Source organism: Ostrinia furnacalis, unplaced genomic scaffold (assembly GCF_004193835.3).
Source record: "Ostrinia furnacalis isolate ACB-3 unplaced genomic scaffold, ASM419383v2 OfSCF5727, whole genome shotgun sequence".
Lineage (NCBI taxonomy): Eukaryota > Metazoa > Arthropoda > Insecta > Lepidoptera > Crambidae > Ostrinia > Ostrinia furnacalis.
In genome coordinates, this window is record NW_021135966.1 from 47,775 (window position 1) to 59,831 (window position 12,057).

At 43.9% G+C, this 12,057-nt stretch overlaps 1 protein-coding gene across 5 annotated transcripts in view; it reads left to right on the forward strand.

Annotated features, from left to right (window-relative positions):
• The window catches only part of hfw (leucine-rich repeat domain-containing protein hfw), a 56,298-nt gene that overhangs the window by 18,710 nt on the left and 25,531 nt on the right, over positions 1-12,057 (forward strand). For 3 of the 5 annotated variants that reach the window (XM_028316479.1, XM_028316480.1, XM_028316478.1), the window contains exons 4-7: positions 1,213-1,338; positions 1,960-2,157; positions 4,381-4,550; positions 5,405-5,590. In XM_028316479.1, the coding sequence (XP_028172280.1) occupies positions 1,213-1,338; positions 1,960-2,157; positions 4,381-4,550; positions 5,405-5,590 (680 nt within the window). Of the gene's footprint in view, positions 1-1,212; positions 1,339-1,959; positions 2,158-4,380; positions 4,551-5,404; positions 5,591-6,430; positions 6,521-7,989; positions 8,178-12,057 lie in introns of those variants that run through there. The other 2 variants (XM_028316482.1, XM_028316481.1) reach the window with 2 other exon arrangements.

Sequence of the window (12,057 nt, forward strand, 5' to 3'; positions counted from 1 at the left end):
ACATAGGTAGCCCTGGCGTTCACTAGCTCTTAGTCTATTATTGTCTTAACTTATTTATTTTTTCCATATTATTCAAATTGTTGTAACCCTTTTGCCTAGTAATAACAATAAACACAATAACATTGTAAGTTTGTAACAACTCCATTAATATGCGAATTGTTTCTGTCCCCGCTGCGCAGGCGACTCAAGTAAGTGATATTTCTGTCGTGGTTCTTTTATCTTTGTTTAAGTATTTCTTGTTTTTTATTTTATTTTATAATGGCAATCGTAAAGTTTATAACTTTCCTATAACTAAAATAATGGCCTGACTGGGTATTTATATCATGATTTGAGAAACTAACTATTTTAAGTTTCAGATTTAGGTAATATTTAGGGGAGAGTTCGGTATATTGTACCGCCGGGTAAATTGTACCACCCTCATATTTCGTAAAGTATTTATTGAATGTCTGTAATTGCAACACTCAGCGATACACAACTAAAAACAATTAATATCGGCCATGTGGTTTTTGCCGTGACAACAAACACGTGTGTTTTATTTTGAAAAGTATTTTTTCATTGTTTTCAAGTAACTTTTGACAATACATGTTTAGATTGTAATTTTGTTAAATTTAATCACAGGGTGTTTCTAATATATTATTTAGAAGCGTAAATTAGTGTGGATTACAATTATTTGAAACATTTTTCGGTATTTATAAGCTATATTTTTTACCGATTTTTTAAAAGCACTATCACCTAGTCGGCTAAATTGTACCACATCAAGTTGTATGGAACTTTACCAAAGGATTTTGAATTTTTTTTTAGTAAATCATATTTTGAAGTTATAATAGCGTAGTTATGTTTGACTAACAATAAATGAAAGCAAAAGACTGGCAAAGTAGATTAGGTACAAGTGTGCGTTACGATAATTGGAATTACAAAACTTGTACTCAAAATCGTGATAACGTGTAAAACAATATCGATTTAATTACATAGTTATGGTGCGTTGAAGTTGCGCACGACGTCACAACGTGCGGCATTTTTAAGCAAGCGTTGACGTCACGGGCCTCTTCTTATGAACTTTGGGGCGCTTTATCTCTTTAAATTTTCATTAGTTTGAAAAAGTGAAAAATACGTGTAGAGTATTTTTTGATAAGTTAACTGACGGACTAATTAAAACTCTTGCTTTTTGACCCAGGCAACATCCCCATTTAAGGAAATGTTGTTATCTTCCAGTAACCCAGAACACGACGTACCTGCACGTTCTGAACGCGAGTATCGACGAGCTGGATCTGTCACAAGCTGTGTTCCGACGCCTGGCCTCCATGGCGCTCACCGACGGAGACATCGGCAAGATCAGCGGTAAGTCAGTAGTAACACATTGAGGTATCAGGGGGACGGGCACGGGAATTCAACTGTCTCTGCCCTTTTTGAAAACTGTGTGCCCTTACATATATTTCTTTTTGTTTATGCACGGGTACCCTGCCGAAAAATTGTTGCAACTGGCCCAGAAGCTAGATTACGTCCTTGGCTGCAACAGGCAGTGTTAGATTATGACAAGTTTACGAGACGATCTAACACGTCATGATCATCATCATTTCAGCCACAAGATGTCCGCTGCTGAACATAAGCTTGTTAGACTTTTGTAAGCTCAACAAGTAAATTACCTTTTATACCTACTATTGGCATCTGAAATTGCTCACTTCTTTTTTGTCTGGTCCATTGAATTTCAGGGAACAAATAATTGTAATTACGTAGGAATCAAACGCTTTATCAATTTGTCATTGACTACGAAAGCGAAAGATGCAATGTAAAGATCAATAGGTAAACACGACAACCCGTCAAACTGCATATGAGCTCGAGTTCAATCAATGTAATTGTATTTGAGAAGCCGCTGAATAAAACCAGCTCTCAACGCGCTGTGGCGTTATATTGAGTAGAATCGCCTTTCAAAGACTGATGATGCTATTGATTCCTTTCCAGGCCAGTTCCCCAAGCACTCGCCGATAGCCTGCCTGAACATTTCCAGCAACAACCTGACGACGGCCAAGCTGCCGTCGCTGCAGCGGCCCTTCGCCTACCTCTACAACCTGACCGTGCTCGACGCCTCCGCCAACGACCTCACCGAGTTCCCGCTCAGCCTCGTGCACAGCAACAAGAAGATCTCCGTGGATCTGTCAGGTGAGCTCCGCGTGAGAGACTGGTGATACTGCGGCATCAGCGAGCGTCTTGCCTCCGAGTCTCTTCTTGCGGAAGAGTTAGTAGGAGGGAAGGAGCTGTCAGGTAAATGCCATGTTCAAGATCTGATGACCAGCCGGGCTGGTCACTTACTGGACCATTTCAGTCGCAGAATAGAATTCTACTTAAAACAGATGGTAGTGTTATAGTAAGACATCCTTTCACCTTTCCATGGTCATACAAGCTTACGGTAATACCGGGCCGAATCAGATGAGAAATGTGCCAAACCGCAGCTGTCTTTGGCAGATTGCACTCCACCCCGTCATACTTCTTCGCTCCCTACAGATCGTTTACTCTTCTTCCATGTCCCTGTGACTAGAGTTCCTATTATGACGTGACGTGTCTCTCGCCATCTGTGGCTGCACATCACTAAACAGGTACTTGCGTAACGTCTTATGACGTCGAGCAGCAGTCCCTTATGACACCTGTGCGCAAACTCCTCTAGCTGCCTGAAGTATGTTAGGACTATCAAGTTCCTAAGCCCTCGTCGCCTGCACACCTCCAGCAACAACCTGACGACGGCCAAGCTGCCGTCGCTGCAGCGGCCCTTCGCCTACCTCTACAACCTGACCGTGCTCGACGCCTCCGCCAACGACCTCACCGAGTTCCCGCTCAGCCTCGTGCACAGCAACAAGAAGATATCCGTGGACCTGTCAGGTGAGTTTCACGTGAGAGACTGGTGGTACTGCGGCATCAGCGAGCGTCTTGCCTCCGAGGTTGTTCTTGCTAGAGGCAGAAGATGAAGGCATGAGCCGTCAGGTAAATGCTACAGGTACAAAAATCTGATGGTTAGCGGGGCTGGTCCACTACAGACGGGAATGTTCCAGTGGCGGCATCGAATCCCGCCTGGTGTAGGTGCTAGTATGATAGGACATTCCTGGTCGAATCAGGGGACATATTCCAGAACTGCGGCTGCTATTGGCAGTTTGCATTCCACCGCGCCGCATTTATTGACTCTGGATTCTTTACTCTTCCTCCGTTTTCCTATGACTCGAGTTCGTATTATGACGTGACGTGTCTCGCCATCTGTGGCTACAAATCACAAAACAGGTAACGTCTTATGACGTCGAGCAGCTTGAATAGGCACCTTCTCTCTTATACCACCTGTGCGCAAACTCCTCTAGCTGCCTGAAGTATGATAGGACTAGCAAGTTCCCCAAGTCCTCGTCGCCTGAACGTCTCCAGCAACAGCCTGACGACGGCCAAGCTGCCGTCGCTGCAGCGGCCCTTCGCCTACCTCTACAACCTGACCGTGCTCGACGCCTCCGCCAACGACCTCACCGAGTTCCCGCTCAGCCTCGTGCACAGCAACAAGAAGATATCCGTGGATCTGTCAGGTGAGCTCCAGGTTCTGCGAGACCAGCTATAGTCTGATCTGCGAGCACGCAGAATTTTGTCCAATGACCCCAAGCTACCCATCCTTATCGCTCGCGCGTAATTATGTTACTATCGCGCTCGCACACTCACTGCGGGCGCCCGTCGCACAGTCGCGACAGCAATATAATTACGCGCGAGCGATAAGGATGGGTAGCTTGCGGTCATTGGACAAAATTCTACGTGCTCACAGACCGGGCTTTAAAGTCTTGCTTCTAAGACTCTTCTCGTCGGAGGAAGAGTTAGAATGCGGGCAGCCTGTCAGGTAAATGACATACGTTCGAACATCTGATGGCCAGCCGCGCTGGTCCAATACCTGGACTGTCGCCATCGCGGAATCGAATCCCGCTTGATGTAGATGCTAGTATGACAGGACATTCCTTCACCTTCCTATGACAAAACCGACGTAACGGTTATACCTGGTCGAATCAGAGGACATGCCCAGAACTGCGGCTGATATTGGCAATTTGCATTCCACCGCGCCGCACTTCTGGATACTTTACTCTTCCTCCATTTTCGTATGACTCGAGCTCCTAATATGACCTGACGTGTCTCTCGTCATCTGTGGCTACAAATTACAAAACAGGTGACGTCTTATGACGTCGAGTAGCTCGAATAGGCCCATCTTCTCTTATGCCACCTGTGCAAACTCCTGCAGCCGCCTGAAGTATGATACGATGAGGGCATGGACTTCATCGTCGCCTGAATACATTTCCAACAAAAACCTAACGTTTCAACCCCTATTAATATTCTTTCTGTGACGCTAATATCTGTAACTCCCTCACGTTCCAGGCAACAACTACCTCCCATGCAAGCACTTCCAGCGCGCTATGGACGCCAACAACAGCTCGCTGGTGACGTTCCTGCACTACAACCAGACCTTCTGCGCGCTCGACCTGCAGTTCAACTGGTTCAAGGACGTGCAGGTCGTGCAGATCGACCACCTCAAGATACAGAAAGAGGTACAGGCTGATGAATAGTGTTGTATTTTGAGACGCATTTGAAAATAGTTACAACAACCCGTTTAGGTACAACACATACTTCTCATTCCCACTGCGCTGCAACTTTTCCCTGTCAAGAAAAGCGAGATTTTAGAATTAAATTGGTATGTGTAGATCTGAAACTACCTACATCATAGCGTGCCAGCTTGTTCCAGGGAAAAAAATATTAAATTTTGGATCCGCAACGAAATAAGGGTTTATTTAATTGCGCACCAGTTGACGCCACTGGCGAAGTAGCGAGTAAGGTCCTGTCACTTGCTTGTGGCTAAGACGGTGGCGCCAACTGGTGACTGTTAGGAGAACTATTGCATTTGCAATCACCAGGCGGGCTAGGATGCGCCGTGATAATATTATATCGATGATTTTACACGTCAAAATGGATGGGGTTATTTATCTCGTAAATTCGATTTAATGACGCTTATCAAGGCGCGCACTAGGCCCACAGCTTCTATCACTCGCTCGTCGCAATGAGGGCTATCGTTTTTATACTTAACAGTTGGCACCCCTGGCGATTGACAGGACCTTACTCTACAGTGGCGCCATCTTGATGAGTGTAAATGCGATAGTCTTCCTACCACTTTAGCGCTTACCCGTCGGCACCACTGTCTTCGCTACTAGCAAGTGACAGGACCTTACTCTACAGTGGCGCCAACTGGTGAGCGCTAAAACGATAGCCCTCAATGAGGGAATTTGCCATCTTCAGGCGCACCAGCGCCGCCAAGTCAGTTAGTAGTCGCCATGGCCGGAATCGATCGCATGAATCACCATCAAACTGTTGTGTAGTGGCTAATAAAGAACATTATATCTTTCATCAGCTGAACGCGAACTGCCGCAAGATCAAGCCAGCCGAGAGCAACTGCAGCTGCGTGTTCGAGCGCCTGGAGCTCATGGGCGACGAGGTCACCAACCTGGTGGCCGTGGACTGCTCGCAGCGACACCTCACCGAGATGCCCACGAATCTGCCGCCCAATACCGTGAAGCTCAACGTCTCTTATAACAATGTGAGTCCAGCAGTAGACTAAGGGTGTTGCACCATCTCCCTTTGACTATAAAAAATCTGTCGAAACTCCATACAAAAACTGTTGTAAAGCCTGGTCCGTGAGCACGTAGAATCCCGTCCAATAACCCCAAGCTGCCCATCCTTGTCGCTCGCGCGTAATTATATTGCTGTCGCGACTGTGCGAAGCGCGGCCGCAGTGAGTGTGCGAGTGCGACAGCAACAAAACAAAAAGTAAACAAAGTGCAACTCAGCCTAACTGCCGTGAGAACAAGCCGGTCGAAAGCAACTTTTTTTACCCACAACGATGAAGTTCTTCGCTTACATCTCACCTGATAAAAAGTGATGATCAGACTGAAGGTGAAAGCGAGCTTCACGCGGTATCTTCAACCACTGAGGAACTGGCTTTTTTACTCCAACTCCTGGAACAGACTTAGGTAAGATGGTGGTAGCTACCTAGGCGAAATTAGAACCAGCCCTACGCTACCACCAACTAGACAGCAGTCCTACAACAATGTGAGTAGCCAGTTTAACCTTTCCTGAAGAAAAGTGATGATCAGTTGAAAATGGAAGCCATCTTAATCCGGAATCTTCAACCACAGAGGACTGGCTTTTTTACCTCCAACTCCCAGCTAAACTTCTAGTGACAAATTTAGGTAAGACCTGGGCGAACTTAGAGCCAGCCCTACGCTACCACCAACCAGACTGAGCAGAAAATTTTGCTTCCACTGGGATCCGAGCCCAGGACCTCTGGGTCTGAAGCAGGTGGTCACTGGTCATACCACTAGACTGTAGCTGCGTGTTCGAGCGCCTGGAGCTCATGGGCGACGAGGTCACCAACCTGGTGGCCGTGGACTGCTCGCAGCGACACCTCACCGAGATGCCCACGAATCTGCCGCCCAATACTGTGAAGCTTAATGTGTCCTACAACAATGTGAGTAGCCAGATCAAACCTTTCCTGAAGAAAAGTGATGATAAGGCTGAAGGTGAAAGCGAGCTTCACGCGGAATCTTCAACCACAGAGGACCGGCTTTTTTACCTCCAACTCCCAGCTAAACTTCTGGTGACAGATGTAGGAAAATGGTGGTAGTTACTTAAGCGAACTTAGAACCAGCCCTAAACTGCAGAAATTTTGCCTCTACTGGGACCCGAGTCCGAGACCTCTGGGTCTGAAGTCATACACCTAGACTACAAAGACAGTCGCACGGACCACTGTATCACCAACCTGGTGGCCGTGGACTGCTCGCAGCGACACCTCACCGAGATGCCCACGAATCTGCCGCCCAATACCGTGAAGCTTAATGTGTCCTACAACAATGTGAGTAGCCCAGCAGAACACTAAGGGTGTTGCACCATCTCCCTTTACTATAAAAAATCTGTCGAAACTCCGTACAAAAACTGTTGTAAAGCCTGGTCCGTGAGCACGTAGAATCCCGTCCAATGACCCCAAGCTACCCATCCTTATCGCTCGCGCGTAATTATATTGCTGTCGCGACTGTGCGACGTGCGCCCGCAGTGAGTGTGCGAGCGCGACAGCAACAAAACAAAAAGTAAACAAAGTGCAACTCAGCCTAACTGCTGTGAGAACAGGCCGGTCGAAAGCAACTTTTTTTTACCCACAACGATGAAGTTCTTCGCTTACATCTCACCTGATAAAAAGTAATGATTAGACTGAAGGTGAAAGCGAGCTTCACGCGGAATCTTCAACCACAGAGGAACTGACTTTTTTGCTTCAACTCCCGGAACAGACTTAGATAAGATGGTGGTAGCTACCTAGGCAAAATTAGAACCAGCCCTACGCTATCACCAACCAGACTGAGCAGAAAATGCTTCCACTGGGATCCGAACCCGAGACCTCTGGGTCTGAAGCAGGTGGTCACTGATCTGTCGCCCAATACTGTGAAGCTTAACGTGTCTTATAACAATGCAAGTAGGTCTTTTTACTTCGAAATTATTGTTGTCAGAGTGGCTATTATCGGGCCCCGACTACTCGCAGCGACACTCACGGAAATGCCAATGAATTTACCCCTCAATACGGTCAAATTCAACGTGTCCTATATGTGAGTAGCCCAGCTCCTGAGATTTTTTTACGAAACTATATTCAACAAGACTTGTTGGAGAGACCTGCTGTTCCCATATTTGTCCTTTTCGCCTCTTATGACATCCACGGGAAGACTTAGCCTATTCCCAATCGGAACCAAACGACTTTGGAATGATTTTTTTCGGGTGAAGGGTATACCCGATGTCTTTGTATCTCAGTGGTCGTGAGTGGCACTTAGTGGTCATCGTTTTTTTCATGCCTTTAAAAATTTAGGTTAAACTTGAGGTGCCATCTCTGGCTTAAATATCAAAAATATTGACAGCTTGAGATGATTGGTTTAATGTTGTCAATTCCAATTTCAGATAACGTCGCTGCAAGCTGTGGGCGACGACCCGACCTACGAGCACTTGCGCCAGCTGTTCGCCGACTACAATGACGTCAGCAACATCATCGCGCTCGAGGGCACCAAGTTCATAGACAACTTCATGCTCTTCTCCATCGGCCACAACAAGCTCAAGACGGTAAGCGACCTTCTGTCTGTAGCGTAAGGCTCAATATCGCCTGCGTCAGCTGTTTAACTACAATGACGTCAGCAACATCATCGCGCTCGAGGNACCCACAGATGCAACAATACAAGAATAGCGTAGATTTTTTTTCATTTATCCTCACTGAGCAAACTCATGCTGAAGTAACTAATGATAAAGCGCCTCTATTCCTGAAAACATGTCGAAACTTCTTGTTTCTTCGTCAATTAACTTTCTGACGTTTCTGAGGTGTATTTGTGCCTTAACATCGCTCGCAAGGGACCTGTTTGAACAGGGTGTCGTAAAGAAAACAGCAAACAAACAACCCTGGAGTGTATTCATACTCGTACTCATGTAGGGCTGGGGAAATTACGGTCAAGTGGGCTCGCCGTGGGCGTCATTGTCACGCCCTTGACTCCATGAAAATAGGGTTGTCTTCAGAAATATTTATCCGGATGAATAAACCGGATTTTTTATAATTCTATATTCACCGGAAAAATTCGCTCGTTTCAGCCGAATAATGTCCACTGCTTGACAAAAGCCTCCCCCAAAGATTTCCACAAAGACCGGTCCTGCGCCGCCAGCATCCAGGCACCTCCTGCGACCTACACCAGATCGTCGGTCCACCTAGTTGAAAGCCTGCCCTCACTACGTTTTCCGGCTTGTGGTCGCCACTCGAGAAATGTCTGCCCCGGAAATGTGTCCTAATAATATTACCAAGCTAAGGTTTCAATATTTTTGTCAGGCTTGAAATCAATACAGTTATGAACACAAAAACAGAGCTGTTTGAAACAGTCTGACACTCTCAAATGTTTTTGACCACCGTTTGAAGCCGGGGAATCTAGACAGTTGACAGCCCTTGGAAGGTGCTGCTTGTTTGAACAAGGTGGGGTGGAGAACACTGCAAACAAATCTAATTTGTGTGTTTGGCCTGTGTTAGGGCATTGCCCGAGTCGTGTCACTCGTACGTCGCAACGCTGTGGCGTCCCAAGCAGGGTGTGTACTTTATTGGGACTTGTCCCAGCAGGGCGGGGTGTCGTAAACAACACCGCAAACATGGGATATTGGCCCCTGCTGGGCGAATTATGGCCAATTCGCTTTTTATCGAGAACCATGGGGTCGTGTAATGGATAGGACTTTAAGGTATTTATGTAGATAGCTCTTTTATAGAGGTACGATAGTGTAGAAACGTCTTGAAATATCTGAATATGAAAGAGGATTAAGGGTTTTTATGTTAATTTTTAAATCTGTCTGCTAATCTGATAGATAGAGGATTAACTTACAATACAGCTTAACATCGAAATGTTGGTTTTAAAAAACACAAAATACTTGTACTTATGTAATCAGTCGTATGTATTATTACCTACTTATTCAAGGATAAAATAAAGTAAACTTGTTAAACTTGTTAAAAAAAGTAACACATCAAATAAATCTAATATTAGAAGCCATTCAGAGCAAAGCTCTTATCTTGGACAAATATGGCCAAGGTTTGGCGCGGACGTCGGCAAATACTGGCGCTGACGAGTCTTCAAATGTTTGACGGTTTTAGGGATCCGAAATACAGTGATAAATAACCATAACTTATAGTTTTCTTACAAAGATTAGCGTTATTAAATACAGACAGCCCTATATCACGTTCTTCTTCTTCTTAGTCGGGCACTCTTGTCAGACTGGTCGTGGTTGCACTGATGAGGTGCACGGTGGGGTGTTCGATGTCAACTCCCTTACATATCACGTTACCCTTATCATTAATTTTTTTTTTCATTTATGCCTTTTCTTGCTGGGAAACATCCCTTACCATTGAGCTATCGAGACTGAGTGCCTGTCGAATTTTTAACCGACTTCAAAAAAGGAGTAGGCTTTGAAATCGGTTGGTATTTTTTTATTCACTGTAGAGCCAACATTGTTTTGGTAGGCTGAGGTTGTAGGCACATTAATCTTCAAACAATTAAATCATAACAGACAGTGTATGAAAGTGTTATCACTCACTAAATCGATAATCGTCGCATTACACTCGATTAATTCACCATGAGTCATTGTTATGATGATGTTCAGTACAGTACGACAGCGATGACGGTAGGTACTAACGAATGCAGGGCGCGTCTCAGGAATCGAATTCTTAAAATAAACGCGTTTGGTTTGTAGATTTCATTGTCTTGTCTTTTAATATTAACAACGCTATAAATATCTTGTCAACTACTTTAAATTTATTATCAAAGAGGTACTTACTTACTAAAAATATATTAACTTATGACCTTAAAAATGTTTTAAAGCTTTAATATATCTTGTCAACTGTCACTATCTGAAAAATCTAAACTTATGTCGGTTATAGAGGAAGTTATGTGTAAGTACACCATATTGTTTTACGAAGTATGGTCTAAAAATCAGGTAAACATTTATCAATATGTTAAAATAGTAAAATTAAGTATTCTTAATGCTTTACCTACCTAAAAGTAAAACGAACTACGAAAATTAATGTGGAATAGACACTTCGATAAACAGTAGACATACGGGTATGTAGAGATTAACAAAAATCAATGCTCCTAACGTGAAAAATCTATACTTCTATACTAATATTATAAATGCAAAAGAAACTCTGTATGTCTGTCTGTCGCTTTCACGCCTAAGCCACTGAACCGAATTTGACGAAATTTTGCATAGAGATAGTTTGAGTCCCGGGAAAGGACATAGGATAGTTTTTATCTCTAAAGTTTTTCTGTGACAGACAAAATTCCACGCGGGCGAAGCCGCGGCCGGAAAGCTAGTTCAATTATAATATAAAATCCTTGCGCAGAACCCACATAATCATTATTTGTTATGTCAACTTATCATGAATTTGCAAATAGATACGGGTATTTAGCTACTCTATATACTTACCTATTTCTATTATTTGGAATGGTTTTTCCTACACGCAGTTTAAGAATAACGACCGGCCCACGACAGTCTATCAATGGGGCATAAACAATGCACAGCCATAAATAATTCCATTCTAAATATAGCTTGTTTGAATTCGCACGATGCAGCCAAGCCAACTAAACGCAGAAGGGCCACTTCATTAAAACAATCAGTTAGAGCCTTAATTAAAAGTCAATAAGTTAAACAGAAAAAATATTATCAAAGGATGAATTCTTTGTCAAGTTCAGGATAAGGGATTTGTATATGAAAATCAAATGAAAAAAATCTTTAAGTTTAGTATTTCTTAATAGCAAGCTGACTCATTTGAAAATTATAAATAACTTGAAAAAATCGAATTGCCTAAGGCAAGAATTGAACCCGTAATTTTCAAATAAGTTTGAGATGCAACTCTTAAAGTTAATAACCTCCTCATTTTTTGAAGTCGGTTAAAATTTAAAATAACTAAGCAAGCTGACTCTACATAAAAATTAGTTGATAAATTATTCACGGATAACATTTGCTCTTCATTATTTGAAATACTGTGGGTGGCTGTGTACACAAAGAATAAGCAAACTACACATATTACTCGTAAGTGACTTTGCATACATTATCTATATTTTATTGAGCGGCGATGTTTGCAGATGCAGTATTACCTAACATTGGGTAAATCTTTTCTGTTACTATGTGAAAAAGATTAAGCAAAAATGTGGCCAAGGTACCCACGAGCAGGGAACGCGGACGAATGCTTGAGGCAAAATGCCAATAGTGATGTCCCGCGTTCCCGACTCATATGGCTACCGAGGACAACGTCAGGTTTTTAGTGGGTAGGCCCTGCCCTTCTGATAGGGAGAACCCCACATAACCCACTAGCTGCCCCCGCGGCTGGTGGATATACAAATCAATGTATTTTCCTGACGAAAAAAAAGGGCAATCGACAAAACATCAAACTTTAAAAATAGTTTTTATTCCACAGTAAACTAGGGCGATTACGGCCGTACTGTTATACCTTGC